This window comes from Oryctolagus cuniculus, chromosome 17 (assembly GCF_964237555.1).
Source record: "Oryctolagus cuniculus chromosome 17, mOryCun1.1, whole genome shotgun sequence".
NCBI lineage: Eukaryota > Metazoa > Chordata > Mammalia > Lagomorpha > Leporidae > Oryctolagus > Oryctolagus cuniculus.
Window position 1 is genome coordinate 45,359,045 of NC_091448.1, and position 26,844 is coordinate 45,385,888.

Here is a 26,844-nt window from a genome sequence, read left to right on the forward strand (position 1 = left end):
CCAGCTTCCTGTCAGTGCAGACCCTAGGAGGCAGCCAGTGATGGTTCAAGAAGTTAGACCCCTGCCAATTACAAAGAGATCTGGATTGAATTTTCAGCTCCTGGTTCTAGCCTTGGCTCAGCCCTAGCTGTTGTAGGCATTTGAGGAGTGAATAAGCAGATAGGACCTCTGTTCATTCGTTCTCTCTCTCTCAAATAAATAAATTCTTAAAAAGAAATAATGCCCAACATCATGTACATATCAGTTGGTTCAGTTTATATAATGCCAACCCAAAAATTTAAGGTAGAACAAGCTTTCTGCTCCACGGATACCAAAACTGTTGCAACCTGATCAGCTACAGACAAGAGCAGAACTTTCAATGGGAATTTGAAACAAGTGTGTTCAAGATTCTGAAGGACATCTTTACAGATTTCTAATAGGAGATGAGACACAGCTTTGCCAAGGCAATTCTGAAAACAAAGCACAATCAAAATAATGGCTACCAAGAGACCAAAGTGGTCCACTCAAAACAAAGGTGGTCCAATCAAGAGCAAACATCAAGCAACAGGTTTTTTAGACTCTTAGGGCATATGCATGTTGGCTTTCCAGAGGGCCAGAATGATATTATGAGATTATTTTGAGAAAGTTAGCTAAAGCTTTAGCAGAAAAACTCCTGGGAAATCTGTACTGAAGAGTCCTTCTCCATTGCAGTGATCAAACAGGAGCAATTTTATGAGTTTCCATGGGAAATCACTAGGAATCCACCTTACAGTCCTGACTTCTCTCCTTCTAACTTGCTTTCTAATCTTAAAACATCTTTAAAGGGCATCTATTTTTCTTCAGTTAATATTAAAAAAAAGACTGCAGCGAGCTGGTTAAATTTCCAGGACCACCAGTTATTTAGGGATGGACTAAATGGCTGGTAACATCAGTTATAAAAGTGTTGAGGCCAGCGCTGTGGCTCAATAGGCTAATCCTCCGCCTTGCGGCACCGGCATACGGGGTTCTAGTCGCGGTCGGGGCACCAGTTCTGTCCCGGTTGCCCCTCTTCCAGGCCAGCTCTCTGCTGTGGCCCGGGAGTGCAGTGGAGGATGGCCCAAGTGCTTGGGCCCTGCACCCGCATGGGAGACCAGGAGAAGTACCTGGCTCCTGGCTTCAGATCAGCATGGTGCACCAGCCGCAGCAGCCATTGGAGGGTGAACCAACGGTAAAGGAAGACCTTTCTCTCTGTCTCTCTGTCTCACTGTCCTCTCTGCCTGTCCAAAAAAAAAAAAAAAAAGTGTGTTGAAGCTAATAGTTTATGTTGAAAAATAAAGTTTATATTTTATATTTTTATGTTTTAGATTTTATTTTCCATGAACTTTTTGAAGTCCTCTCATGTAACACTAGCTCTCAGAAACTATTAAGCTATCTGTGCTTATGTTAAATAGCCAAAAATTATTAAGTATTTTCTTATACCAACCAACTTTCTCTTTCTTTGCTATGAAAACTATCAGCAATCATTTCCAAGCACAATAAGGACCCACCTTTATCAGTGCCTGCAACTTTCCATTCCTACCTTGCTGCTGGTAATCTATGTAGTACTTGGGAAATGAAATATCCAAGTTTTTTTAAAGATTTCTATATAAATTAAAAGTTAATAGGCTTCACCTAAAAATGCTTTGCACATAGTTGGATAATTTTGTTCTAGGTATTATAGGTTACAAGATACATGAATTCCAATGAGAATACAAGTTCTTGATCATATCTCCAGTGTTGTTCCTTTACTCAACTAGCGGTCAAGTCTTGGGATTAGAAACTGCCTATGCTGTGTCTTTTGTAACATAAGGGAAAGAGATAATAGGCCAGGAACCAAGGAATTTAATGCTAGTGTATGTTCTTGTACCTATAAGTTCTGTAATCTTCAGGAAGTCTTTTAACCTTGATACTTGTCCTCTACAACTTATGGGACCACTCTAGAATTAAAATCGATTATGGGGGCCGATGCTGTGGCGCAGCAGGTTAATCTTCCGCTTGCAGCGCCAGCATCCCACATGGGCACCGTTTCTAGTCCCAGCTGCTCCACTTCTGATCCAGCTCTCTGCTATAGCCTGGGAAAGCAGTAGAAGATGGCCCAAGTGCTTGGGCTCCTGCACCCGCATGGGAGACCAGGAAGAAGCACCTGGCTCCTGGCTTCGGATCAGTGCAGCTCCGGCTGTTGCGGCCATTTGGGGAATGAACCAACGGAAGGAAGACCTTTCTCTCTGTCTCTCTCTGACTGTAACTTTACCTCTCAAATAAATAAATAAAATCTTCTTAAAAAAATTATGAACACAAAACACTCCGAAAAGCATGAAGCACTTACCAAAAGATTATTATGGTATTATACTGTGCTTATATGATCCCGGGTCAATATAGATATCAGTTCAGAAAATTCTACAAGATTTGTGGTGAGGGAGAATGAAACATGTTGGGCAAATGGTATAAAGTTTCAATAAGACAGGAGAAATAAATTCTGTAAACTTATTGTACAGCAGTGACTACAGTTAATACTAATGTATTATATACATAAAATTGCTAATAGATTTTAACATGCTCACCACAAAAAAGAATGTGAGGTGATGAACATGGTAATTAGCTTCACTTAATCATTCCATAATATATACATTTATCAAACATTTTGATAGTTTCTATCAATAAAAATAAATTTTTTTTTTTTTTTGGTATAAAATAACTTTTATTTACATAATTTATATCTATAGAACATAATGCTTTCTTTAGAACAAGAAAATTTACAAATGACAGATACTGCTTTTTTTTGTCAAATACTTCTTCAAGCAAGATAATATACATGGTCACTTCTAATTCAAATAACATGGTGGTAAACAGTGGATATTAACATTTTTATCTGAGTCTCAACCATTTACCAACAATTAGGCCCTGAAACCATCATGTTGATCACTTTCTAAAGACATCAATGTTCAGAAGGAAAAATCAAGAAAAGATAAATCCCTTCAATCACATCTCCTTTAAGATTTATAAAATCAATTCTTTGCAACATCTTCTTACATTAATCAGACTCAGCATAGGTCTTTCCATCTTACAAGATAAATACACTGATTATGTATAAAATAAATTTTAAAAGTGAAAAAGAGGCCGGCGCCGCGGCTCAGTAGGCTAATCCTCCGCCTTGCGGTGCTGGCACATCGGGTTCTAGTCCCGGTCGCGGCGCCGGATTCTGTCCCGGTTGCCACTCTTCCAGGCCAGCTCTCTGCTGTGGCCAGGGAGTGCAGTGGAGGATGGCCCAAGTGCTTGGGCCCTGCACCCGCATGGGAGACCAGGATAAGTACCTGGCTCCTGCCATCGGATCAGCGCAGTGCACCGGCCGTGGCGGGCATTGGAGGGTGAACCAACAGCAAAAAGAAGACCTTTCTCTCTGTCTCTCTCTTTCACTGTCCACTCTGCCTGTCAAAAAAAAAAAAAAATTCATACCAGAAATAATAGAGATGATTTTTAAACTATCCCCTATTAATTAGGAAACATATGTTATCTAGGAAGAACAATATGTCCCACAAGTTTGGCATCTCTGATTCTTCCTCCCTTATACCCAGTCAGCCTTTCTTTTGATTCTTCACAATCCCTCACATCTGTCCCTTTCTTTCCATTACCACCTCAAAATCAGTTCAGGCCTTTATCTCACATCTGGGTCAGTATAACTGCCTCTAACTGGCTCCACTCACAGCTCTCTCTCCCTTTCTGAAGTCATTCTGCTTATAGCTACTAGATCGATTTCTCAGAACACTGCTGTGATCATATCTGCTCAAAATCTCTGAGCACTCTCCATTATCTTCTCCATCAAGTTCAAACTCCTAAGCCTGACAGTGCCTGTGCAGCTCTAGCAGTCTTCTTATGTTTAGCCCTTACTACTCTTCCAAACAAAGCCTTTCTCAAACTGACTTACATAATTCCTTCAGATATGCCTTGTACTTTTTGCTTCTAATTCTTGGTGTACACAGCTTCTCTCCACAGGAATACTTTCTTCTTCCTGGTTCTATCTTAGCCTATAAAAATTCAACTAACCCTTTAAGAACTGGTTTGAGAGCCACCATAAGGAGGAAAATTGCACAGATTCTAACATTAGGTACACCTGCGTTTGAATTACAATTCCAACCACTCCCTGGAAAACCAACACTGGGTACATTTCTTAACAGCTTCTTGCCTCAGTTTCTTCATCTGAAATATGGGGATAGAAGCAACTTTCCTTATGCATACTGTGAAGAATAATAATGAAATTAATCATGGAAAGCACTTAGCATGATGCCTGGCACTGATGAATACCCTGGAGATGTTAGATACTGTCAGGACTTATATTGATACCACTGCCATTAGTGCATTTATCTTCACTGGAACTCAGAAAATACTAATAACCACTACAAATGGACTCTTCATGCACATACAGTATCACTCCCCTTACTTTCCTTTTCCACCTTTTCACTTCCTGTGTTTTCTTCCTTCACTGCTGCTAGTCCCCAGATTTTATGATCCTGATGGACAGGTCAATGTCTTATATAACTTAGTATCTATAATGGTCATGCACAACTAGAAGATGATCAATCAATAGATTAATACCTAATTAAAGAACACCGAGGAGTTGGCAGTATTAAAATGTCCTGCATCCTACACTGGAAACTTATAAAAGAATGCTTAAAGTGATTAATAAAAAAAATTTTAAGTTTCTCACCTCACAAAATTAAATCTCTTTTAATGGTGTTGTTTTCTCTTGCGCTCTCTCTCTAAAAACAATGCAACCTATTCATGCCGCAAGAGATGGAAAAGCAAAATATATGCAGGTCAGACAGCAGCCAAATACTGGAACACAAGGACCATGAGACAACTCAGATGAAAACAGAAGAAGTCAGATAGGAAGACAATTTAAAGGGAAAGGTAACGGGCTTATCAGTCATACTAATGATGCTGCTATTCATCTACACAAACCCTAGAATTCCTTTGCACACAAGGCCAAGTATGGGAATAAAGCACTGAAATAACCAGTCTATTAGATAAAGAAGCACCAGTTATTGAGCTCAGCAACTTAGCTTACCCCATGATCAATTTAATTATCTATTTCAAAAATAACTACTGGGACCTCTGTTGTGGCATAGTGATGCCAAGCATCCCATACAGGCGCCGGTTAGTGTCTTGGCTGCTCCACTTCGGATCCAGCTCCCTGCTAATGGCCTAGGAAAAACAGAAGATGGTCCAAGTGCTTGGGCCCCTGCCACCCACACGGAAGACTCAGATGAAGCCCCTGGCTCCTGACTTCCAACCAGCTCAGACCAGGACATTGCAGCCATTTTGGGGAGTGAATCAACAGATGGAAGATCTCTGTGTCCCTCCCTCTCTCTCTGTAACTCTGCCTTTCAAATAAATAAATAAATCTAAAAAAAAATTTTAACATTCCTCAAGATTCTAAAGTAACCCAAGTTATAGCTAATGGAATCATATCAAGTAGGCATTGCCTTACAGCAACCTAATCATTTACCTAAAGAAAATTAGTCTTCAGAGGGCCCAAAAATGTTTTACCACTTTGAAGTGGAATTATTCTCAAATCACAGAATCATAAAGACTTAGAAAAAGCCTTACAAGTGCTCATTTGCAGGAATTCTTTACATCACCTCGAAGGCAAAAGGTTTTCCAGCCTTTGCCTGAATTCCATCAGCAATGGGCATTCACTATTTTGCAAAGCAGTATGCTCCATTGTTAGAAAATTCTTCCCTATAATCACTGGGAATCTGCCTCCTTGAACTTCTACACAAGAATCTTGGTTCTGCCCTCTGAAAAAACACAAGATAAATTAACCTCTGAAATATAATCACTTCTTCAATTAGAATCGAGTTGTCAATGTCTCACACAAAATACAAAAGAAAGGCTCAGAAACTACCCCTGTAGTTTCTACACACCAGAATTTTGAAATCCAGGAAATTACTGAAATCACAAGCCAGCATGTTTTCAAGATATTAAAACTTACACTTCACTTAGCACACAAGTATTACAAGCAACTCAATTTTTTTTACAGAAGGTGGTTCAATGTTTATTGGCTACCTTTTTGCAACTTGATACTATTAAATCCGCCACTATAATTTTGAAAATTAAAATTATATAGGAAGTTCAAGGTAGTTTTCCAAGTTGTTCCTATTTTCATTCTATTTCTCTCTAAAACATCTGCTTTTTAAAGCCCATTTTGTTTTATTGGTACAATATTTTAATTTTTTCTCAAGTATTTTCAAAAACGATCGCTAAGGGAATGGGGGGGGGGGGGCGGAGCTAGGAGCGAAGGCAAAGATGGGCCCAGCAGGAAAAGGCTGGTTACTGGCTATGTGCCTTCTGGAAGCATGCTTTATTGGCATAGGCATCTGAAGTAATGAGACGTACAAACAAGACCCAAGAACGAGAACCATCATGAGCCATGAGTGGAAGGCATCAACGTCCGTAAGATGGAAATTAATTGGCACTGGGCATCAAGCAGCACCGGATGCCTCGGCACCTCGCAGAGGAAAGGCAGGAGATCCAAGGAGCAGAGATCGCGGCTCCCCTTTGGGGGAGCGAAGCCAAGAAGTAGCTGTAGTGCAGCAATCGGATAAGGCTGAACCCGAGAAAGACTGCAAGCGACGGACCGCGGGGAAGGCACACAGCCCCGCGGCTCCGAGGAAGGGTGTGCAGTGTGCAGAGACTGGACGGGCCCTCGAAATGGCGTGCGTGGGGGATGCGGCTGTGGGTAAGGGGCCACACAGGACTCCCCGGGTCCCCTCCCTGCAGCACGGCAACAGAAGGTGTAAGGGGGAGGGTGAAAAGCCAGAATGACTCATTCCCGAAAGGAAGTGCTCAAGCCATAGGAAGACAAGCCACGGGGGACTTCGGGGCGAGGGCTGTGAGGGGCGAGGTGCTCCGGGGCACGGGGGCAAGACCCAACGTCGCCGACTTCCTGCCGCTCGCGTTTCAGACCAGGGTGTGGGGGTTCGCGGCAGCCGAGTGCCAAGGCCTGGGAAGCGGCGCGGCGCGTGCGCAGTGGCGTTCGGCGGGACCCGCTGAGGCAGAGCGGAGCCGCAGTGACAGAAGCAAGCGGAGCGGCCGCCGGGAGGGACTCACCGAGGCGCAGGGGCTGGAGGTGGTGCTGGGGGTAGGCGACCGCTGGACCGTGACCAAAGCCATCTAGGCGCTGCTGGGTTGTTCCGGGCAGGGCATTCTTGTCCCGAGTGTGGGGGGCGGGAGGATGACGGAGCTGGGATGGGGAAGGGGGTGCGGGGACGGGGAGGAGGAGGAGGCCGCCGGAACGGCCGAAGGCTCCGCACCCACCACCGGACTCTTGCCGACTGACGCGCCGAACGGGCGGCAGGCGGACGGACGGGCGGGCGGTTCGGCAGCTGCGGGGCACAATGAGCGCTCCCAGTGCGCAGGCGCCACCTGTCAGCAACCGCCTCTCCCCTCGGCGCGCGCCGCCGCCTCGCCGTAACCCTTGAGTTGCCGGAAGCCCGCCGAGTGCGTGTGCCCCGGGCCGCCGCCCGCTCCCGCGTTTCCTCCTCACCCCTGAGGCGGCGCGGTTGGCCCGCGCGCGGGGCTGTGGCGTGGGGTGGGGGAAGGAGCGGAGGGGAGCCCGCCGGGCGAGAGCGTTGCGGGCTTAGGGGGCTGCGGGAGTCTCTCACTCCTGAGAGACAACCATTTTATGAGGCGGGGCGCTCAGCTTCACCAGCCTCGGAGGTGAAAATTGAGGCAAACGTGTTTTTTCTTACGCTCTCATTGGGCGCGGATGGGGCTGGGCTAGGCTAGGAGACCTTTGGCCAGGCTCTCCGGGGCTGCTTCTGAGCTTCCCACCCTTCAGTCCGCGTTCCAAGATGAGACTTTTTAAAAGAAAGAACGATCTTCAGTTCTGTGCCCTGGAAGGCTTCGCGGTACCCTCACGCTGCCTCTGTTACCTGTATCTGAAGCCCCACTCGTTGTCCCTGAGGTTGCGGAGGCTGAAGGGGCCTGGGAGGCCTCGTGGAGTCCTAAGGGTCCAACCTGCTATTTACCTCCCACTTGCTTCCTGCTGTGAAGACATTTCTTAATTAAGCAGGATTGGCTCCTCCACCTTTCTTCTTCAGCTCCAAGATTTCATCATTCCGTAGACATGTGAGGTGCAGGCTTAAAATTATTTTTAAAGGAGTCATTTTCTGGAAGATACACTTTCAATAGAACATAAATTCAGGGATGTCATGGAAAAGTCAAGATTAAAAAGGGGAAAACCCACACAATGCAAATATCATTGGTTATTTACATAGAGAAAAGGGAGTTGGCAAAGCTCTTTCTCTCTTTGAGTAGGTGAACGGGTGAATAGCACCATACATTTCAAAGCTGTAGGAAACACACGCGAGCCACGCCGGAGTTTGCAGTTATTCAAGCCCACCTCCCCCTGTTTCTCACTCAGACATTCTGGGTTCTCATTGCTCCTTTTAAACTGACAGGGCCGTCATGAGCTCTTTCTGGTTGCTGTACGGTTAAGTGCCACAAGAGCCCTCTGTGCCGAGCCTTTGTTCTCTGGGACCCTGTGGTTGAAATAATTAGCAGGGAGGTTCTGTCAAGACACACTGAGGGTCCCTGTACTGTACAGTCCTATATTGAGTGGATTGCAGAAGCCCGCTGGTAGGCTTTTGCCCCCTAGCGGTCATCAAGGGTGCCTGCGACGCAAAATTAAACAAAGATGGATGGTTCACAGATTAAACAATCTGTGTTTTTTTTCCCAGAGCTACACAGTAAACAGGAAAAGAAAAGGCAAGGTTCAAAACTAAGAACTTTGAACCAACGCTTAAGAGATCAAACAGGAAGCTTTATACATAACCAAGAAATATACATAGCTGAAAGTTGAATGAACTCAAATAAATATATGGGATTTATAAACCAAAATATCATTCTAGGAATAGTATTGTTCAGATCAGTAGGTTTTAGTAAATATACTTGTATGTTGACTTAGAGATAGCAACAATGATTATCTATTTATGTGGAGAAACACACTCTTGAAAAATTCTTCTAGAGGCTTAATTCCATTAACCTTACAGTGGGAGTGAGAACTGCCACTGGAATCACAAGACCTAGTTTCTAGTTCTAGCTAGGTAAAGCCTTATGCAAATGACTTGAACTTTTTTACTTTTAGTTCCTTCATCTATACAATGGAACCCCAACTCACAGGATTCTTGTGACCAAATGAGATAATGTATGGTAAAGTGCAATGCAAACTGCAAAGTCCTGTGTGACAGTAGGACAACTTTTTAAAATTTCTTTATTTGAGGGGCAGAGACAGAGAGGAGAGAGATCTCCCATTTGCTGATTCACTCCTTAAATGCCCACAACAGCAAAAACTGGACCAGGTTGAAACCAGGAAACAGGAACTTAATCCAAGTCTTCCGTGTGGATGACAGGGATCCAACTACTTGGCTATCAGCATCAACAGGAAGCTGGAATCAGGAGCAGAGCTGGGACTGGAACCCAGCACTCTGATATGAGATGCAGGTATTTCAAGAAGCATCTTAACCACTGTACTGAATGCCCACCCCAAAACAACTTTCTTATTCTCAGAGGTTTGTTCCAAGTTCAGTCAGCTTTTTGTTAACTGTACCCTATGTGCACAAAGTAGATTCAAGCCAAAAGGAAATAAAAAGAACAAAAGCACATTATTCATGCCTTATCATAACAGTACCAGTAGATTAGTGGTCAAGACATGTCTCATCTGTAAGTAAGTATACACAATTTCTGTTCAGCATATCCAAAGTGATAAAATCCTGGTCAAAATTGGATTATATAAGATACTCAAGCATTAGACTTGTTTATATCAATAAATTCATTTGTGAATTTGCAGAGGAAATTCTCTTCCTGGTATATGATCTTTTAAGGAAACTAACATTTGTAAATTGTTGATGCATGTTCATTAATTTATTTACCAATAAAGAAGTAAATATTTGTATTATATAATATACATTGTTTTAAGAACAAAATAAATGTTCATCTACCTTGCAGGTGCTCAGAGTCTATTAGCAGGGAAAGAATATATCAACAAATAATTACTGTGTAGTTTATTGGTACCTTGGTTTTGGTCACCTCTAGAAGCCATAGGGAGATATAAAGATATAAGAAGATATCTAGATATATACAAAGTTCTATAGAAACAGATGAGAAGGGATGGGGAAATGTGCTCTTTATGATACTACCTTTCAGGCTTTGGCTACAGATCCCACATATAGCTGCTTTCTGAAGCAAGCTGGACCACATGTGAACATTTGAAGTCTATAATGTCTGGCTCATTTTTCCCTACTCTTCCCTTGGCTCCACCTTGGTTTCTTCTTGGCCTTCTGGTGATCTGAGGGAGGAGGTGCCTCCTTCTATAGAGGGAAGATCCTAGGATCCTCTTACAGTGCTAGCTGAATTTGAGAAGAGAGAGGCCAAAAGCTGGCTTCCCAAAAGAGGGAGCTAGAAACAGAAGTCCTAGTTCTATTCATAGCACCTTCACCCTCCTACCTGTGACACTGAAGTCCTTTTAATCCTTAACTTCTTCAGGGTAAAATTATGTAGGGAGCTTGAAATTCCTGAGATCAGCTGGTTCTGCAGTTTTGAAAACCTGATAAAAATCATTCACCTTGCGAGAAAGATGCATTGCATATTTAACACATACCCCACAATCCATAGAGGAACTCCAGGTTAAAAATCCTGATCTAAAGTTAAAGCATTGGTTGTTAATCTTATTATTTTCCCACATCATGACATCCATAGAAATAATTTTGTACAGCACACTGTGATAAATTAAAAGATATTTAAAGACAATTATATGGAGCTTTCTGAAAAAATTGCTTTCTTTATATTACATGTTTATAATGAAAAAGATAAAATACACATATTAAGAATTATATTAAATTTTGAATTGTGTAAGTTTCTAATAAAATTTTTCAAAAAACTTAATGGAAAACCTGGGGTTGCTTTGGTAAATACATCTTTTTTAATATATGATTTTATTGTTGAAATGACTACATGCCATTCCTGAAAAAGACAAATTAACAGTGATCTCTTCAAATTCTTGGTAGTCATAACTGATGAGAACTTAGTTCATACAAGTACGTGATAAAAACTTATAAAACAATTTTCACAACAATTCAAAATTTACATGTACAAATTATATTTGATTCTAATAGCTCTGTTTTTTTCTCATTATGAAATGTAATGTGGCAATATCTTGTGATAATGTGACTGGATTTCAAATCTACTCAAATTCCTTTGTGTTCAGTATACATTGCAAAATAATGAGAACGTTTTATTTTAGTATGCAGAGTATGATTGTGTGACTAAAGCAATGATTCTGCGGCTTACTTGGACATACCTTAGAGGGCACATCAGACCTAAACAAAGAAAAGAATTCAATGTATGTAAAGAGATTAGTAGCTGAACCCATCAGGAGCATCTGACAGGCCTCCTGGCCTTTCTCGGCCACACCTGAGGCTATGAGTCCTTGCCCCTTTCCCTTGGAACATACACTCCTCCATATCTCTAAGCTTCCGTATTTATGATGGGCAACAAGATGCACTGCGGCATCTTTCTGAAAGTGATGCTCTACTGGAAGAATACACTTTGGCTTTGCTCAGCAACTGTGTCACTCTCCTTGCCACCAGTGGAACTACTGGGCACACTTGCGTGAGTCATCAGACTCTGACTGTTTTGGGGTGCCCTCGGAGAATCCCTAGATCACGCAGATTCTGGCCAGGGATGAATTACCTAGAAGTACTAACTGCTCCATTTTATCCAGGCCACTCCTAGAGCTGACTAGATTACTATCTTACAGTGTATCTGTAACTCATTCATTGCACACCAAATGAAGGGTGTCACTTAAAAGACTAGAGCTTATATAATTAAATGTATTGAGGGAGAAAAAGAGAAGAAAAGAGAGTTGGGTCAAATGAAAGAGATGAAATAATGGTTCTATCCTTGGAAATCTAACCCCTTACATGTGAAATGACCTGGCCATAGTTACAAGTATAAATTAATATAGCACACATGGGGAATGTCTAAGAGCGGAAAGTTGCTGAAGTATGATTGTGTTAAATTGACTGGTGTAGGGAAGGCTCATAATGCTGCCCTTCCCCCCTGAGAAGGGGCATTCTATGTCCTGAGGGGGCCTCTGGGATAACTGGCCCTCACATACCCCCCACCAAATACCTTAAGTAGAATCTGATGGGGAAGACCAAAGTAAGTCTAATACAGCTGCAGCTTGTAGAAAAACTAGGGAACATGTACAGCTGTTTTGCCCATGAATCAATTGTGCTTGTTTACTCAAGTATATGTAACGTTGTGCACTGAAGCTGTGCTACCAATCAGCTGCCATCAGTCACTTTCGTAAGTAGTGTCTCTTCCAGCTGGACTTTTGGATGGTTTCTTTGGAATTAATGAACATTATGTATAAACTCTCTTGGACTTCAGACTCCTGTAGTGTGACACTTGGTTTCTTAAGTTTTATTTTTATTAGCTTCATCTACCTTTCACTGTCCACACAGGCAATAGAAAACCATACCAATTATCTGCAAGGAGAAAAAGAAGTACCTACATAAGAAGTTTGTTTTTTCTTTTTTTAGAAAAAAATTTATTTATTTGAAAGACTTAGAGGAAGGGAGAAAGAGAGGGAGAGAGAGAGAGAAATATCTCCCATCTCATGGTTCACTCCCCAGATGGCCACAATGGCCAGGGCTGGGCCAGGCTGAAGCCAGGAGCTTCTTCCAAGTCTTCCCAGCACTTGGGCCATCTTCCACTGCTTTTCCCAGACCATCAGCTGGGAGCTGGAACAGAAGTGGAGCAGCTGGGACACTAACTGGTGCCCATAAGGGATTCTGCCATTACAGGCAGTGGCTTTACCTGCTAAGCCACAATGTGAGCCCACATAAGAAGTTTTTAAGTAACTAAAAAGGTAAAAAGAGAAATCCAAGGTATCACAGTGGGAGCAACTGCTACCACATTTAAGGCTGAAAAAGAAAAGATAGAAAAAGAAAAAAAAAACTTAAAGGAGTAGCTTCACAAAGCTAAAAACTCCGGTCTCTAAAGGAGAAGGTACCGCTCAGCTGTTAGTGTCTCTGAGCTTGGAAGAGGAGCAGTATGGGACCCAAACCTCTAGGGGTAGGAGCACTGACTGGTTGGTGTTGGTTTGTTTCAATCAATGAAAACTACAGAACTACAGGAAAACCACAAAGTGCATTCAGCTGTTGCAACAAAAAAGGAATGTTTCCACCAAGATGAATAAGTATTACTAGGGTCAAACCTACAGGAACCAGAGGGTACAAGAAGCAGGCAGGGGGTAGACCAGAAAGAGCAAGTCTCTTGTTTGTCTTTCAGCCTTGGGATCTTCCTCAGGTGCCCCCAATTAGCAGAGTAGACTAGAGCCAGCTAGTAAGGCAATGAAATGTTGTTTTCAGGCCGGCGCCGCGGCTCACTAGGCTAATCCTCCACCTAGCGGCGCCAGCACACTGGGTTCTAGTCCCGGTCGGGGCGCCGGGTTCTGTCCTGGTTGCCCCTCTTCCAGGCCAGCTCTCTGCTGTGGCCCGGGAAGGCAGCGGAGGATGGTCCAAGTGCTTGGGCCCTGCACCCCATGGGAGACCAGGAGAAGCACCTGGCTCCTGCCATCGGATCAGCGCGGTGCGCCAGCCGCAGCGCGCCAGCCATGGCGGCCATTGGAGGGTGAACCAACGGCAAAAGGAAGACCTTTCTCTCTCTCTCTCACTATCTACTCTGCCTGTCCAAAAAAAAAAAAAAAAAAGTGGTTTTCAGAGTCTCAGCTCAAAGAAGAGTAAAAATGAATGAGTTTGGAGTTGAGACAATAATTTAATAGCTGATACTTGGTTGATAGGGAAATTGATATCAGGAATGGAAGTCATCTCTCTCTACTTTACATATATCTCATGCAGACCTTGCTACTTCCTACTTCTCAAATACAATACCATACTGCCATCAATGTATTGGATTAATGTGTTGCTGACTGGGAGGTCAGGATGCTTAATACCTTTGTAGTCTGTATTATGGCAAAGAATAGGAGAATTGATGGACCCCTGAGGCAAGACTGTGAAGGTACAAATTTAACATTCCTAATTTCAAAATCCAAAATTCTCTGAAATCTAAACTATTTTGAGAACTGACATGATGTCCCAGGTGGAAAATACAACATCATGAAACTGTTTAGTACACAAACATTTGAAAATACTGTATAAAGTTACCTTCACCCTGTGAATTTCGTGTTTAGACTTCGATTACCCTCAAAATATTATATATATGCAAATATTCCCAAATCCAAGAAAGTCTGAAATCTGATACACTTCTGATCCCCAGCATTTCAGATAAGGGATATTCAACCTGTATATTGTTGGCCCTAGCAAGTAAAAGCAAACTGCTTTCAGTGTTCCTTGCCAGTTTACATGGAGAAATGAGCATTTGGTGGGTCAAAGAGCTGTAAATTCTCCAAGATTCACAAGCCTTCCTCACAGGCCAAATATGCAACTTAAACTGGCATGAGAGAGCTCTCAACACCCTGATTTCTCTCAGATCTTTATTACTATGTAATTAATTATTATTATTAATTATTATGTAATTAATAATTATTATGTAATTAATATTTGTGGTTTTTTGGTTTTTTTTTTTATTTTTGACAGGCAGAGTGGACAGTGAGAGAGAGAGACAGAGAGAGAAAGGTCTTCCTTTGCCGTTGGTTCACCCTCCAATGGCCGCCGCGGCCGGCGCGCTGCGGCCGGCGCACCGCGCTGATCCGATGGCAGGAGCCAGGAGCCAGGTGCTTTTCCTGGTCTCCCATGGGGTGCAGGGCCCAAGCACCTGGGCCATCCTCCACTGCACTCCCTGGCCATAGCAGAGAGCTGGCCTGGAAGAGGGACAACCGGGACAGAATCCGGCGCCCCGACCGGGACTAGAACCTGGTGTGCCGGCGCCGCAAATATGTAATTAATATTTGTAATCGCCCATTTCTCTATTCCAGGGAAGCATTTTTTTTTTCTTACTATCTTGGTATCAGGGTTTAGGTTAGACAAGGATTCCAAGGGTTTCAACTTAGTGCTTTATACCATATTGGTTCTTTTTCTAGAATCAGAGAGCCCACACTGAGATTCTGCTAGTCACCTGTATCTATGTACTTTCAGTAACTGATGAGATCATTATAGGCTGGTTCTACAGCCCTCCAAGGACACTGTAATTTAAACTTGAGTTAAGACTGTTTCTCACGTAGCTACTACAAGCTTCCACTTGAGCTAGTGGACTACAGTGGTATGCTGGATCCCCCCAAATTTGATTTTAGGCTTTGGATAATTTAATCTATCCTCAAGTCACTGATTCTTTCCAATCTGATTCTAGTTTACAAAAAGCATGCCAAAGGAATTTCTCATCTCGGTTATTGTGAGTTTTTAAAAAGTTTTCCATTTATATATTTTACTTTTTTGAGAGGGAGGGAGAGAGAAAGAGAAAGAAGGTTTTTAAGGAAGTTCATGTGGAATATGTTATGAAAACAATCATGCATGGATTTCAAAAATTATTTGCACCGAAATAAATTTATCTTTTAGCTTCATATTTCCTCAAACTTTTTGAAGTAACTTTGTACATAAATACTGCTATTAAATATGGCTATTTTAAGTGTCTGATAGTTCCAACATTTGGGCTGCCTTTGTGTCTGGTTCTATTGTGTGTGTTTTATCTCCTGACAATGGATCATTTCTCCCTTTTCTTTCTGTTTTAAAAAATGCTCATTCTTATTTAATTGAAAAGCAGAACAAGAAAGCAAGAGAGTGACAGCGAGAGAGAGAGAGAGAGATTCCATCCTTCCATCTGCTGGTTCACTCTTCAAACGCCCACAACAGCCAGGGCTGGGCCAAGTTGAAGCCAGGAGCCAAGAACTTCGTCTGGGTCTTCCATAAAGGCGGCAGGGAATCAGTACTTGAGCCATCATTTGCACCTCTCAAATGCATTAGCAGGAAGCTAGAATAGAAATGGGGGTGAGCAGAAGGAACAGGCCATCAAGGAGAGAGGCGCCTTTCTCTGAAGGGAGAAAGGAACCTCCACTGCCATACGGCCTTGACTAAACAAGTTCAGAGTCGGTGAACTCAAGGGGCTTCCATAGCCTAGACAGCTCATAGCAAGAGTCTCGGGTGATTGCTCACGTCATAAATAAGAGTGCCAATTGTTAAATCAACAACGGGAGTCACTGGGTACTGTGGGGAGCAACTCGGACTAGACTGTTACTGGAATTAAGACTTATTCTATGCATCTGCTCTCCCACAATATGGCGCTGAGAAGGGAGTAACAACTTCTACGCAGCTGCCTCTCGCCAACTTGAGTGATGACCTGCAGGAGCTGATCCTGCTCCTGATTGCAGGAGAGCAGCGTACTCGGCATGTGGGTAGCAGAGTTGGGATTGGTGGAAGAGGACTATAAAGGAGGAGAGAGACAACATGCACCAGGAACATCTGGGCAACCCCTGAGAAGCCCCCGAGAGAGCCAGCCGGTGGTGTGCCGCTCCCCCGCGGAAGTGGGGAAAGTGGCGAAAGTGGCAGGGGGAACTGCCCTTCCACGGAGGTGGAAGGGTTGGTAGCCAACCCGGGAAGAACCAGCAGCAAACCCGGGGAGGGCCGAGCAGACAAAAGAACAGCGCAGGGTTCTGTGTCGTTCCTCCACGAAGACGGGGAGCGACAGGGTACATGCTCCCCATGTAGGATCTCTGTCCTTAATGTGTTTTGCTATGAAACTTAAAAACAACACTACTAGTCGAACAATACCCTATACCTTGTGTGGTTGTGTGAGTGCAGCTTGTTGAAATCCTTGCTTAGTATATACTAAGTTGATCTTCAGTATATGAAGGTAATTGAAAATGAAACTCGATGAAGGGCGGGATGGGAAAGGGAGTGGAGAGGGGAGGGCCGCGGGAGGGAGGGAGGTTGGGGGTGGGAAGCCACAACAATACAAAAGTTGCACTTTGTAAATTCACATTTATTAAATAAAAAAAAAAGAAAAAAAGAAATGGTGGAGGCAGGACTCAATCCCAGTGTGATGCCCAATGTGAATTGTAGGCATCCCCATTAACAGCTTAACCTGCTGTGATATAATACCCACCCCTCTTTATTTATTTATTTATTTATTTATTTATTTATTTATTTATTTGACAGGCAGAGTGGACAGTGAGAGAGACAGAGAGAAAGGTCTTCCTTTTGCCGTTGGTTCACCCTCCAATGGCCGCTGCGGCTGGCGCGCTGTGGCCGGCGCACCACGCTGATACGATGGCAGGAGCCAGGTGCTTCTCCTGGTCTCCCATGGGGTGCAGGGCCCAAGCACTTGGGCCATCCTCCACTGCACTTCCCTGGCCACAGCAGAGAGCTGGCCTGGAGGAAGGGCAACCAGGACAGAATCCGGCGCCCCGACCGGGACTAGAACCCCGTGTGCCGACGCCACAAGGTGGAGGATTAGCTTAGTGAGCCACGGCACCAGCCCCCTCTTTATTTTTTAATTTTTAAAAATATGTTTATTTATTTAAAAGAAACACACACACACACACACAGATCTTCCATCTCCCATCTTCCCTACAGTGGCTGGGGCTGGGCTAGGCCAAAGCTGGGAGTCTGGAACTCCATCTAGGCCTCCCACATGAATGGCAGGGACCCAAGTACTTGAGCCATCATCTGCTGCCTCCCAGGATACACATTTGCAGGAACCTGATTCCTTCACACTTCCAGTCCATCCTCTATGTTACTGGTGGAGATTTTTTAAATTATTTTTAAAAGATTTATTTATTTGAAAGAGTAACACAGAGAGAGGGAGTGAAAGAGAGAGAGGCAGAATCTTCCATCTACTGGTTCACTCCTGAAATGACCACAACAGCCAAGTCTGGCTAAGCCAAATTAGGAGCCAGGAACTCCATCCTGGTCTCCCATATGGGTGGCAGGGGTCCAAATACTTGGGCCAGATGCTGCTTCTTTTCCCACGCCATTAGCTGGGAGCTAGTTTGGAAGTGGAGCACCCATGTGGGATGCCAGTAGCATTGCAGGTGGCAACTTAAATCACTGCTCCATAACACCATCCTGGTAGGTCTTAGTTTTTTAACCCAACATCTTCCTGAATATAGAAGGCACTCAATAAAAGTTTATTGAGTTGAATATATCTGGGTACATCCAAATGAAACAGATTTTTAAAAATGGAGGGAAGGCCGGCGCAGCGGCTCACTAAGCTAATCCTCCGCCTTGCAGCGCCGACACACCGGGTTCTAGTCCCGGTCGGGGCGCCGGATTCTGTCCCAGTTGCCCCTCTTCCAGGCCAGCTCTCTGCTGTGGCCAGGGAAGTGCAGTGGAGGATGGCCCAAGTGCTTGGGCCCTGCACCCCATGGAGACCAGGAGAAGCACCTGGCTCCTGCCATCGTATCAGCATGGTGCGCCAGCCGCAGCGCACCAACCGCGGCGGCCGTTGGAGGGTGAACCAACAGCAAAAGGAAGACCTTTCTCTCTGTCTCTCTCACTGTCCACTCTGCCTGTCAAAAAATAAAAATAAAAAAAATGGAAGGAAAATTCTGAGCAATTTCAGGAGATGGATACCATTGGCAAAGAGAACAGAGTGAAAATGTACAGTTGGGGCCTATCATAGGAATATATTTTATTTTGTATTATTTGTTTACAATTTGTTCCAAAAAGGCTCTGAGGCAGTTATTTGTAAGTGTTGGAATCCAGTGTCTCTAAAGGCATTGATTTTGGCTTATTCAACTAAAATATGTGTTATACTGAAAACAGAAAAGCAAATATTCCAGAATATTATATACATATAATTTTCCTAGATTGTAACTGTCCTGAAATCAGAGACCATGTATATGTAATTTACCCTTTAAGCAATACCTGGTGCATATATGCTCCAACCTTAAATGATTTTTGACGCAGCCATGATTTCATAATTTGTCACTGAATCTAGTCATTTTCAGTGAAGTAGGGATTTAGTGATTCTCTATTTTAACTCCTTAAAATATGAATAAGTAATAGTCCTTAATATGAATATGAACTTTTTAATATGAGTAGTAATAGCGCTTCCAGAACTTTCCCCCAACAAAAAATGCTTTTAGAAATCTTATTCTTCTTTGTTTACTTTTCCTGAATGTGTTAGGCAGCCATCAAAGCTTACTTTTTACCTTGCCTTGATTGTTATTTCAAAAATTGAGGATGACAATAATATTAAATAATTTGATTATATTAGGGCTGGTGTTTTTTATTTAATGATAATGATAGTGATTGCCATGCTGAGTTTTCTCATTTCTGAGCACTAGCCTAGCTAGTCAGTAAGCTTTGGTCAGTAGCAACAGTAATAACAGAAGTACTGTTGGAAAAGTTCAGCAGTTGAGAACTTACTGCCGTTCAATAGAATGGTGGGGCAGGCGGGGGCTGGGGGAAGAGTGAGATTTTGATCTTCCAGAGTACCTTTCAGTGTTTATTAACATTTTCTTTCTCTCTCTTTGTTACTAATGCAGGTCAAGTTTTCCATATCGTTTTGTGATATCTCTTAGCAATCCAGATGAGTGAGTCAACATCCCAAGAGGAACCCAGACCTGCTCAGGTTCTTGGTCTTTGTAACTTCCTAACCGTTTATGAGAGTATTGAAGATTCAAAACTTAGGAAAATTAAGTTGCGATATCATATTCTGGCACTTACTTATATCTCCTTTTAGTTGAAGTATCTCACACCAGGTTTTGAAAGGGATGCTGGAAAAAGGGGTCAAAATAATAGATGGCTTACAGTGGGTGGCATTCTTTAATCATAGTACAACATCTTACTGTTCGGTGATAAAACTACTTTTGAAACTTTTTGTAAATTGATATATTTACTCACTATATGAATTTTTTCTTCTAAAAAAACCTTCCTATGCTAGAGTATAAGATGTTAGTTTCATCCACAGCTCCTTTGGGATACCATTACTAACACTGTTTCCATTTCAGAAAAATGAAAAAGAAGGTAAAGAAAGGCATCAGGACTCAACTGAAATGAAAGAGTCTATTGAGGTAGAGTTGTTATGAATAATTAGCTTGCAATATTGGAAAGTAAACTAGATAAAGAAGAAGGAAAACAGAAGATGAACATTCAAAATGGTAAACAAAATGGCAAGTGGCAAAGGGCAAACTCATGTTGATTATTACACTGACTCAACTGAGTCAGTTGCAGGAAGCTTTGTAGACAGGTAATTTGTGAAGAGCTATTATAAAGTACATACAAATACAGGTGGCTTTCTTTTTAAAAATATTTATTTACTTGAGAGGTAGGTATACAGAGAAAGGGGAGAGACAGAGAAAGATCTTCCTTCTGCTGGTTCACTCTCCAAATGACCTCAATGGTCAGAGCTGGGCTGATTTGAAGCCAGAAGCCAAGAGCTTCTTTTGGGTCTCTCATGCAGGTGCAGGGGCCCAAGCACTTGGGCCATCTTCCACTGCTTTCCCAGGCCATAGCAGAGAGCTGGATTGGAAGTGGAGCAGCTTTCTAAACTAGGAACTGTTACCCTATGTACTGTAAACACTAGGTTATAGGGTAGCTTCACCATTATGCTGAAAATAAAATTTCTATGTTAATTATTTAAGCAACTTTGTGTTTAAATAAATACCATGCTACCAATAAGAAAGAACGTTTTATAGAAAAGGAGGTAATTAATAATAGCTATATGGATTCACATTAAGTAACTGATATGTCTTTTTTTTTTTTTTTTTTTTTTGACAGGCAGAGTGGACAGTGAGAGAGAGAGACAGAGAGAAAGGTCTTCTTTTGCCGTTGGTTCACCCTCCAATGGCCGCCGCGGCCAGCGCGCTGCGGCCGGCGCACCGCGCTGATCCGATGGCAGGAGCCAGGAGCCAGGTGCTTTTCCTGGTCTCCCATGGGGTGCAGGGCCCAAGCACCTGGGCCATCCTCCACTGCACTCCCTGGCCACAGCAGAGGGCTGGCCTGGAAGAGGGGCAACCGGGACAGAATCCGGCGCCCCGACCGGGACTAGAACCCGGTGTGCCGGCGCCGCAAGGCGGAGGATTAGCCTAGTGAGCCGCGGCGCCGGCCAAGTAACTGATATGTCTTAAAACCATTCTAGTTTTTAATAGTATATCAGTATAAGAGTACAAAAAACTATTCAGCCACCATTAATCATAAAATTAACCTTTGCTTTTCTCAGTTAAAATGAAATTTTTTTTTCCACCACAAACATGGAAGGTGATTCTAGAAGTTTTTAAAAACATTTGTGGGGCTGGCGCTGTGGTGCAGTGGGTTAACACCCTAGCCTGACATGCTGGCATCCCCTGTGGGTGCTGGTTCGAGACCCGGCTGCTCCACTTCCATTCCAGCTCTCTGCTATGGCCTGGGAAAGCAGCGGAAGATGGCCCAACTCCTTGGGCCCCTGCACCGACGTGGGAGATCTGGAGGAAGCTCCTGGCTCCTGGCTTCAGATCGGTGCAGCTCCGGCCATTGCAGCCGATTGGGGAGTGAACCAATGGGTGAAAGACCTCTCTCTCTCTCTCTCTACCTCTCTACCTCTCTTCTCTCTCTGTAACTCTGACTTCCAAATACATAAATAAATCTTAAAAAAATTTGCTAAGGTTATTTATTATGTGATGATGAACAATCATGTTTCTATAAAGTATTTTATAATTCAAGGATTAGTGTACATCTGGAATGTTATTTCTGGCATATTTGTAACTTAGTAATAGGACAATATGATGACGTGGTATCAACATTTTTTATTTTGTCAAATGCAATAAATAAACTGACTACCTCTTTGCTTCTAATACACAGAATTAAATCCTGGAAAAGTGTTCAGTAACTCCTACAAAGAAATTAACACTCTGTTACTTGGAAGAATGTTTGATGAAACTTGGAGGAAAAGCAACTAGTTTTAAAATTGGTGTTTCTTATGCCGGCGCCGTGGCTCAATAGGCTAATCCTCCGCCTTGCGGCGCCGGCACACCGGGTTCTAGACCCGGTGGGGGCGCCGGATTCTGTCCCGGTCGCCCCTCTTCCAGGCCAGCTCTCTGCTATGGCCAGGGAGTGCAGTGGAGGATGGCCCAGGTGCTTGGGCCCTGCACCCCATGGGAGACCAGGAAAAGCACCTGGCTCCTGGCTCCTGCCAGGATCAGCGCGGTGCGCCGGCTGCAGCGGCGGCCATTGGAGGGTGAACCAACGGCAAAAGGAAGACCTTTCTCTCTCTGTCTCTCTCTCACTGTCCACTCTGCCTGTCAAAAAAAAAAAAAAAAAAAAAAAAAAAAAAAAAAAAAAAAAAAAAAAAAAAATTGGTGTTTCTTTTCTCCTTTCAAAGAGTTCACAGAATGTAGCAGATGTTTCTGTAACAGAGGCCAGCAACAATGTGGGAGAAGAAGCAACAGATGAAATCAAACCCCAAGGTAGAGAACTAGCCTTTTCTCTATACAATAGAAATAAACTACCATCCATTTTCACTGGATATGATTTTTTAAGATTCTGCATCTTAAAAATATAATCCTGGGCACATTTTAAATACAATTTGGAAAACAGTATTTTCACCTTCTGTTAACAGTTTTGTGGTGACTTTATGACTATTTATCTTGTACTACTTAGGAGATTTAGTTTTGAGACTGAATGACACCTAGCAGACAACTTAATATAAAAATAAAATGAAGAATTCTGGTAATACGGGCTTTTATTGTTCTTGGTCCTATTTATTCTTTTCACTGTTGTACTTGACCATACATTCATCCTGTTTGACCCAAAGCTTGAATCCTCATTCCACGCCTAAACCAAATTCCACATTATTATGCAGCCTGGGCAGGTGTTGTAGCACAGTGGGTTAAGCTGCCTCTTGGGATGCCTGAATCCCATATTGGAGTGCTGATGGAGTCCCAGCTACTCCATTTCCAATCCAGTTTCCTGCTAATGTGTCTGGGAGACAGCAGATGATGCCCCTAAGTATTTGTGTTCCTGGAACCCACTAGGGAGACCCAGATGGAGTTCCTGGCTCCTGGTTTCAGCTTGGCCCTGCCCTGGCTGTTGTGGGCATACGGGGATGGACCTGGGGGATGGAAGATCTCTCTCTGTCTCTGTCTCTCTCTCTCTTTCAAATACACATTTTTTTTTTCAATTTACAGGATCAAAAAGGCAACAAATAAGTAAATGCTTCCATATTTCTCCAGATAATTAATCTTGCTTATACAGTACTTCTAACTCCAGTTACTTAATCTCATTTCTACAGTACTTCTAATTCCAGATACCTATAAAAATACTGTACCATCAGAAATTTCTGCAATATTTAAAATTTTTTTTATTTAATTGTAAATTCACTTCAATTTAGTTTACAAGTATTGAGTTTAATATGTACTACACTGGTCTGGGTTGAATTACAGTAATAATTACTGAAATATTTTCTAAGCTATAAATTGCTGTATAGATGTTAGTTGTAACTTTAAGGGGCTAATTTTTTCTGAAGTGATTTTTCCTCACCTTTTAAACCAATTGAGAGTGATTATTTACTATTTCTTATTCATATACATTATAACACACATATTAAGAGCTAACCTTATTTTGTCCTCATTGTAAACTTAGTTCTATTTGCACAGCTTCACTGTTAAAAATTTCCCCATCAAGTCCATTCCTCTCCACCTGTGGCCACTCTGGTTTCCTCATTTTCGTTCCTCCTCACCCCAACCTTCTACCACTAGTACCTCACGTGCTTTGCATTTACTTTAGTCACTTGGGCCAGGTTTATAAATTAACTGTTTCATTTCAAACATGCCAAAAAGAATTGTGAGCTAGGTAATTTGTTAAAATTTTATCAGGTATACACTTTATTTATGGCCAAATTTGTTTGGAAAATTTCACACATGTATTCTATTATGTAATTTATGGCCTCTCCAGAAAACATATCAGTGAAGAATTTATGGACTTTCCTATTCTCTTTTTTTTTTTTTTCATTTGAAAGGCAGACACACACACATATTTTTTTAAAAAGATTTATTTATTTATTTGAAAGGCAGAATTAGAGAGAGAGAGAATCTTTAATCTACTTGTTCACTCTCCAAATGCGCACAATAGCCTGTGCTGTGCCAGGCTGAAGCCAGGAGCCCAGAACTCAAAATGGGTCTTCCTCATGGATGGCAAGGATCTGAGTACTTGAACCATCATCTGCTGTTTCCAGAGTGTGTGTTTGTGGGAGCTAGAATAGGGAGCAGAGCTGAGACTAAAGCAGAGGCACTCCTATATGGGATGTAGGCATCCCAAGCGGTGTCTTAACCGTTGTGCCAAACACCTGTCTGACTTTCCTGTTCTTGTACTTTCAATTTCTGAATGTATTGTAGAGAGAAGTGTGTTTTGTGTAACTATTCACCACAGCAGAGATGTACTGAAAATACTGATGTTGCTTATGTGATATCAAATGAAATCAGTGTGCTCATTCTATTCAGTAATCCACCTCTACTAAATCTTATACTCTGAATGAAGTGGGAAGAGGAACTGTTACTGCAGTTTCCACATGTCATAGGAAGTGTCACTATCCTTGTTACATAATTATAAAAATTCAAGTGATATTACCTTGCCAAACAGCTCTCAGTGCACTCAAATACTTGTATTTGCATAGAAAAATACTGCAGTTAAATGTACCATGCCAATTCTTTACCCTGGTTTTTCCTCTTTTCAGGCTATGAGCTTAAATTGAATTTTTGAGAAAAAATTTAAAAAAATTATTGGTTTGCTTAGTTCTATTCTTACCAAGCCCTAAGATGATCAAAGGTTTATAAGAAACTGACTTTTCCTTTAGTTACTAAATTGTAATTCCAGTAGTGTTCAGTGGTGCTTCTTTTCTTCATTCATAGCAATCATTCTACACTGTGTATGTACGCTAAGAAATCCTGATAATAAGTGCAAAGCAGCTGAGTTTCAGTCTGGGTTTGTGTTTAAAGAGAACATCATACACCTGTTGAGTGGCCCTGAGGGGTCAATTTTCATCACTTTCATCAGCAGCCAGTCCCACTAGTGTTATATACCTCTTTATTGAAGAGCGAGATTGCTAAGGCTTATTATAATTCATTTCCATTTATGTTCTTAAATGAGTTTTATACAGAGGCGATGCCCAGCAGCAGGCCATGCACTAAGTACAGGAAGTGATAAAAAGTCACTTAGAAGGCCAGACCTTTCAAAAATATGAACGAGGAATTCTTTTGTGTCCCTCCTTATTTAGCTGAAGGCATTCATGCCGGTAGTGCTTGAATAGGTCTTTGTGTGTTAGAAGGTGGACCGTTGAGGGGTGAAGGTGTGCATGTTAAGAGAGAGCTTGAAAGACTCTTATTTCACACAGGAATTTAGGGTGTCAATCCCAAAAAAGAATTCCAGTGCTTAACATAGTTCCTGGCACATGGTGAGAAATCAATAATTATTTATTGAGTGATTGTATGAATGAGTCAATTAATCTGTCTGTAAAAGGTTTAGGAACATTCAAGCACAAACCTGTTTTAAGGAAAAAGTCTTCAGTTGAACTTCGGAATTAATTTGCCCTTGGGGCAGTGCCATAATCTGTGATCCTTGAATTCAGAGGTCATTCAGTCAAAAGACAGCTTCAGATTGGCTTGTTCAGAAGCCCGATTTATTGACCTTGCTATTGCTGTGTCTTTTTCTTTTCTTGGTTTTATGGCTCTAAGAGAGAAGTGTTTGACTAGAGTTGTAACTAAACACATGTCTACTTCCATTCTGTGTATCAGTGGGGACAATACAAGCATTAGGATTATTGCTTAGCAACCTATAATAGCCACGCACACTGGAGGAGCTCTGTCAGGCTGTGAGGAAGATAGACAATGCCCCAGTAACAAGTAAGTTGCTATACATCTGTAGCACCATCCTTAAAGCAAGAGGTAGAATATCTGCCTTTTTGTTCTGGACAGGTTAAGAGAAGGGAGTACATTAGAACCAGCAGGCTCAAAAGAATTAAAAAAAAGCATGTATATTAATAAGCATGATGACAAAACAGAAAGGAGACACGCCCTTCCCACTCCCCACCACCCACCCCTAAAGTGATTAATTTGTTTCTAAATCCAACTGAGTAGTGAGAAAGAACCTTATACTACCTTCCTTGTGTTCCCATTATTGGAAAAATAGAATTGGCCAAAGGAAGAAATCACAACTTGGAAGAGAGGCCTATAAATGCTATCAATTATTGGAAATTATTGTAGATGAAATGTTGGCTTTTCAAGGATCCCTTCATATATTTCTTAATTTTTCTTCTTAGCATAAAAAGGGATACTATCTAGATAGGGTTTATTATTCAGAGTATTGATTTTTCAAAATTTTAAAACTAGCAAAACCTTTTTTTTCCAAATGAAAACTTAAGATGTTTTCTAATTATGTAAACAAATTGAAGTATAGATGCCCACACCACAAAGGGTACAAGAGTCTTTGAAGCTCTCTCAGGATCCTGGGAAGCATATTTCAAAATTGATCGCTCCACAACACAAACTCTTACTCTCCACTCAGGAAAATAATTTAACAACATCTCATCAAGTTAAAATGCATATACCTATGACCCTGGGTTTTGGCCCTATACCAAACTACCACAGCCTGGGCAATCTATACACAGCATACATATGTTGCTCACAGTTACAGGGTCTGGGAATTCCATGACCAGGGTACCAGCAGGTTCAGTGTCTGGTAAGACAAGATGGTGCTTTGAACGCTGCGTCCTCTGATGCATGCTGTGCTCTCACATGGAAGAAGAAATAGAAAGGAGGGAAAAGAAAGAAAAGACTAAAGAGGGCCTAGATAGTTACTGTAATAAGGGTTTTCATCTTTAATAAGGGTGTTCATCTGTCCATGTCCATGAGGGAATGGG

General features: G+C 42.3%; 2 protein-coding genes across 9 annotated transcripts in view; one reads left to right on the forward strand and one right to left on the reverse strand.

The window, feature by feature from the left end:
* SSH2 (slingshot protein phosphatase 2) overlaps window positions 1–7,408 on the reverse strand; it is a 280,902-nt gene extending 273,494 nt beyond the window's left edge. For 3 of the 4 annotated variants that reach the window (XM_070061153.1, XM_002718906.5, XM_008270960.4), the window contains exon 1: window positions 7,105–7,408. In XM_070061153.1, the coding sequence (XP_069917254.1) occupies window positions 7,105–7,167 (63 nt within the window). In that variant the 5' untranslated portion in view covers window positions 7,168–7,408. The remainder of the gene's footprint in view (window positions 1–7,104) is intronic. The other variant, XM_051824583.2, reaches the window with a different exon arrangement.
* EFCAB5 (EF-hand calcium binding domain 5) overlaps window positions 7,393–26,844 on the forward strand; it is a 139,387-nt gene continuing 119,935 nt past the window's right edge. For 3 of the 5 annotated variants that reach the window (XM_070061151.1, XM_051824581.2, XM_070061152.1), the window contains exons 1-3: window positions 19,406–19,587; window positions 19,967–20,029; window positions 22,315–22,399. In XM_070061151.1, coding sequence (XP_069917252.1) covers window positions 19,546–19,587; window positions 19,967–20,029; window positions 22,315–22,399 — 190 coding nt within the window. In that variant the 5' untranslated portion in view covers window positions 19,406–19,545. The other 2 variants (XM_070061150.1, XM_070061149.1) reach the window with 2 other exon arrangements.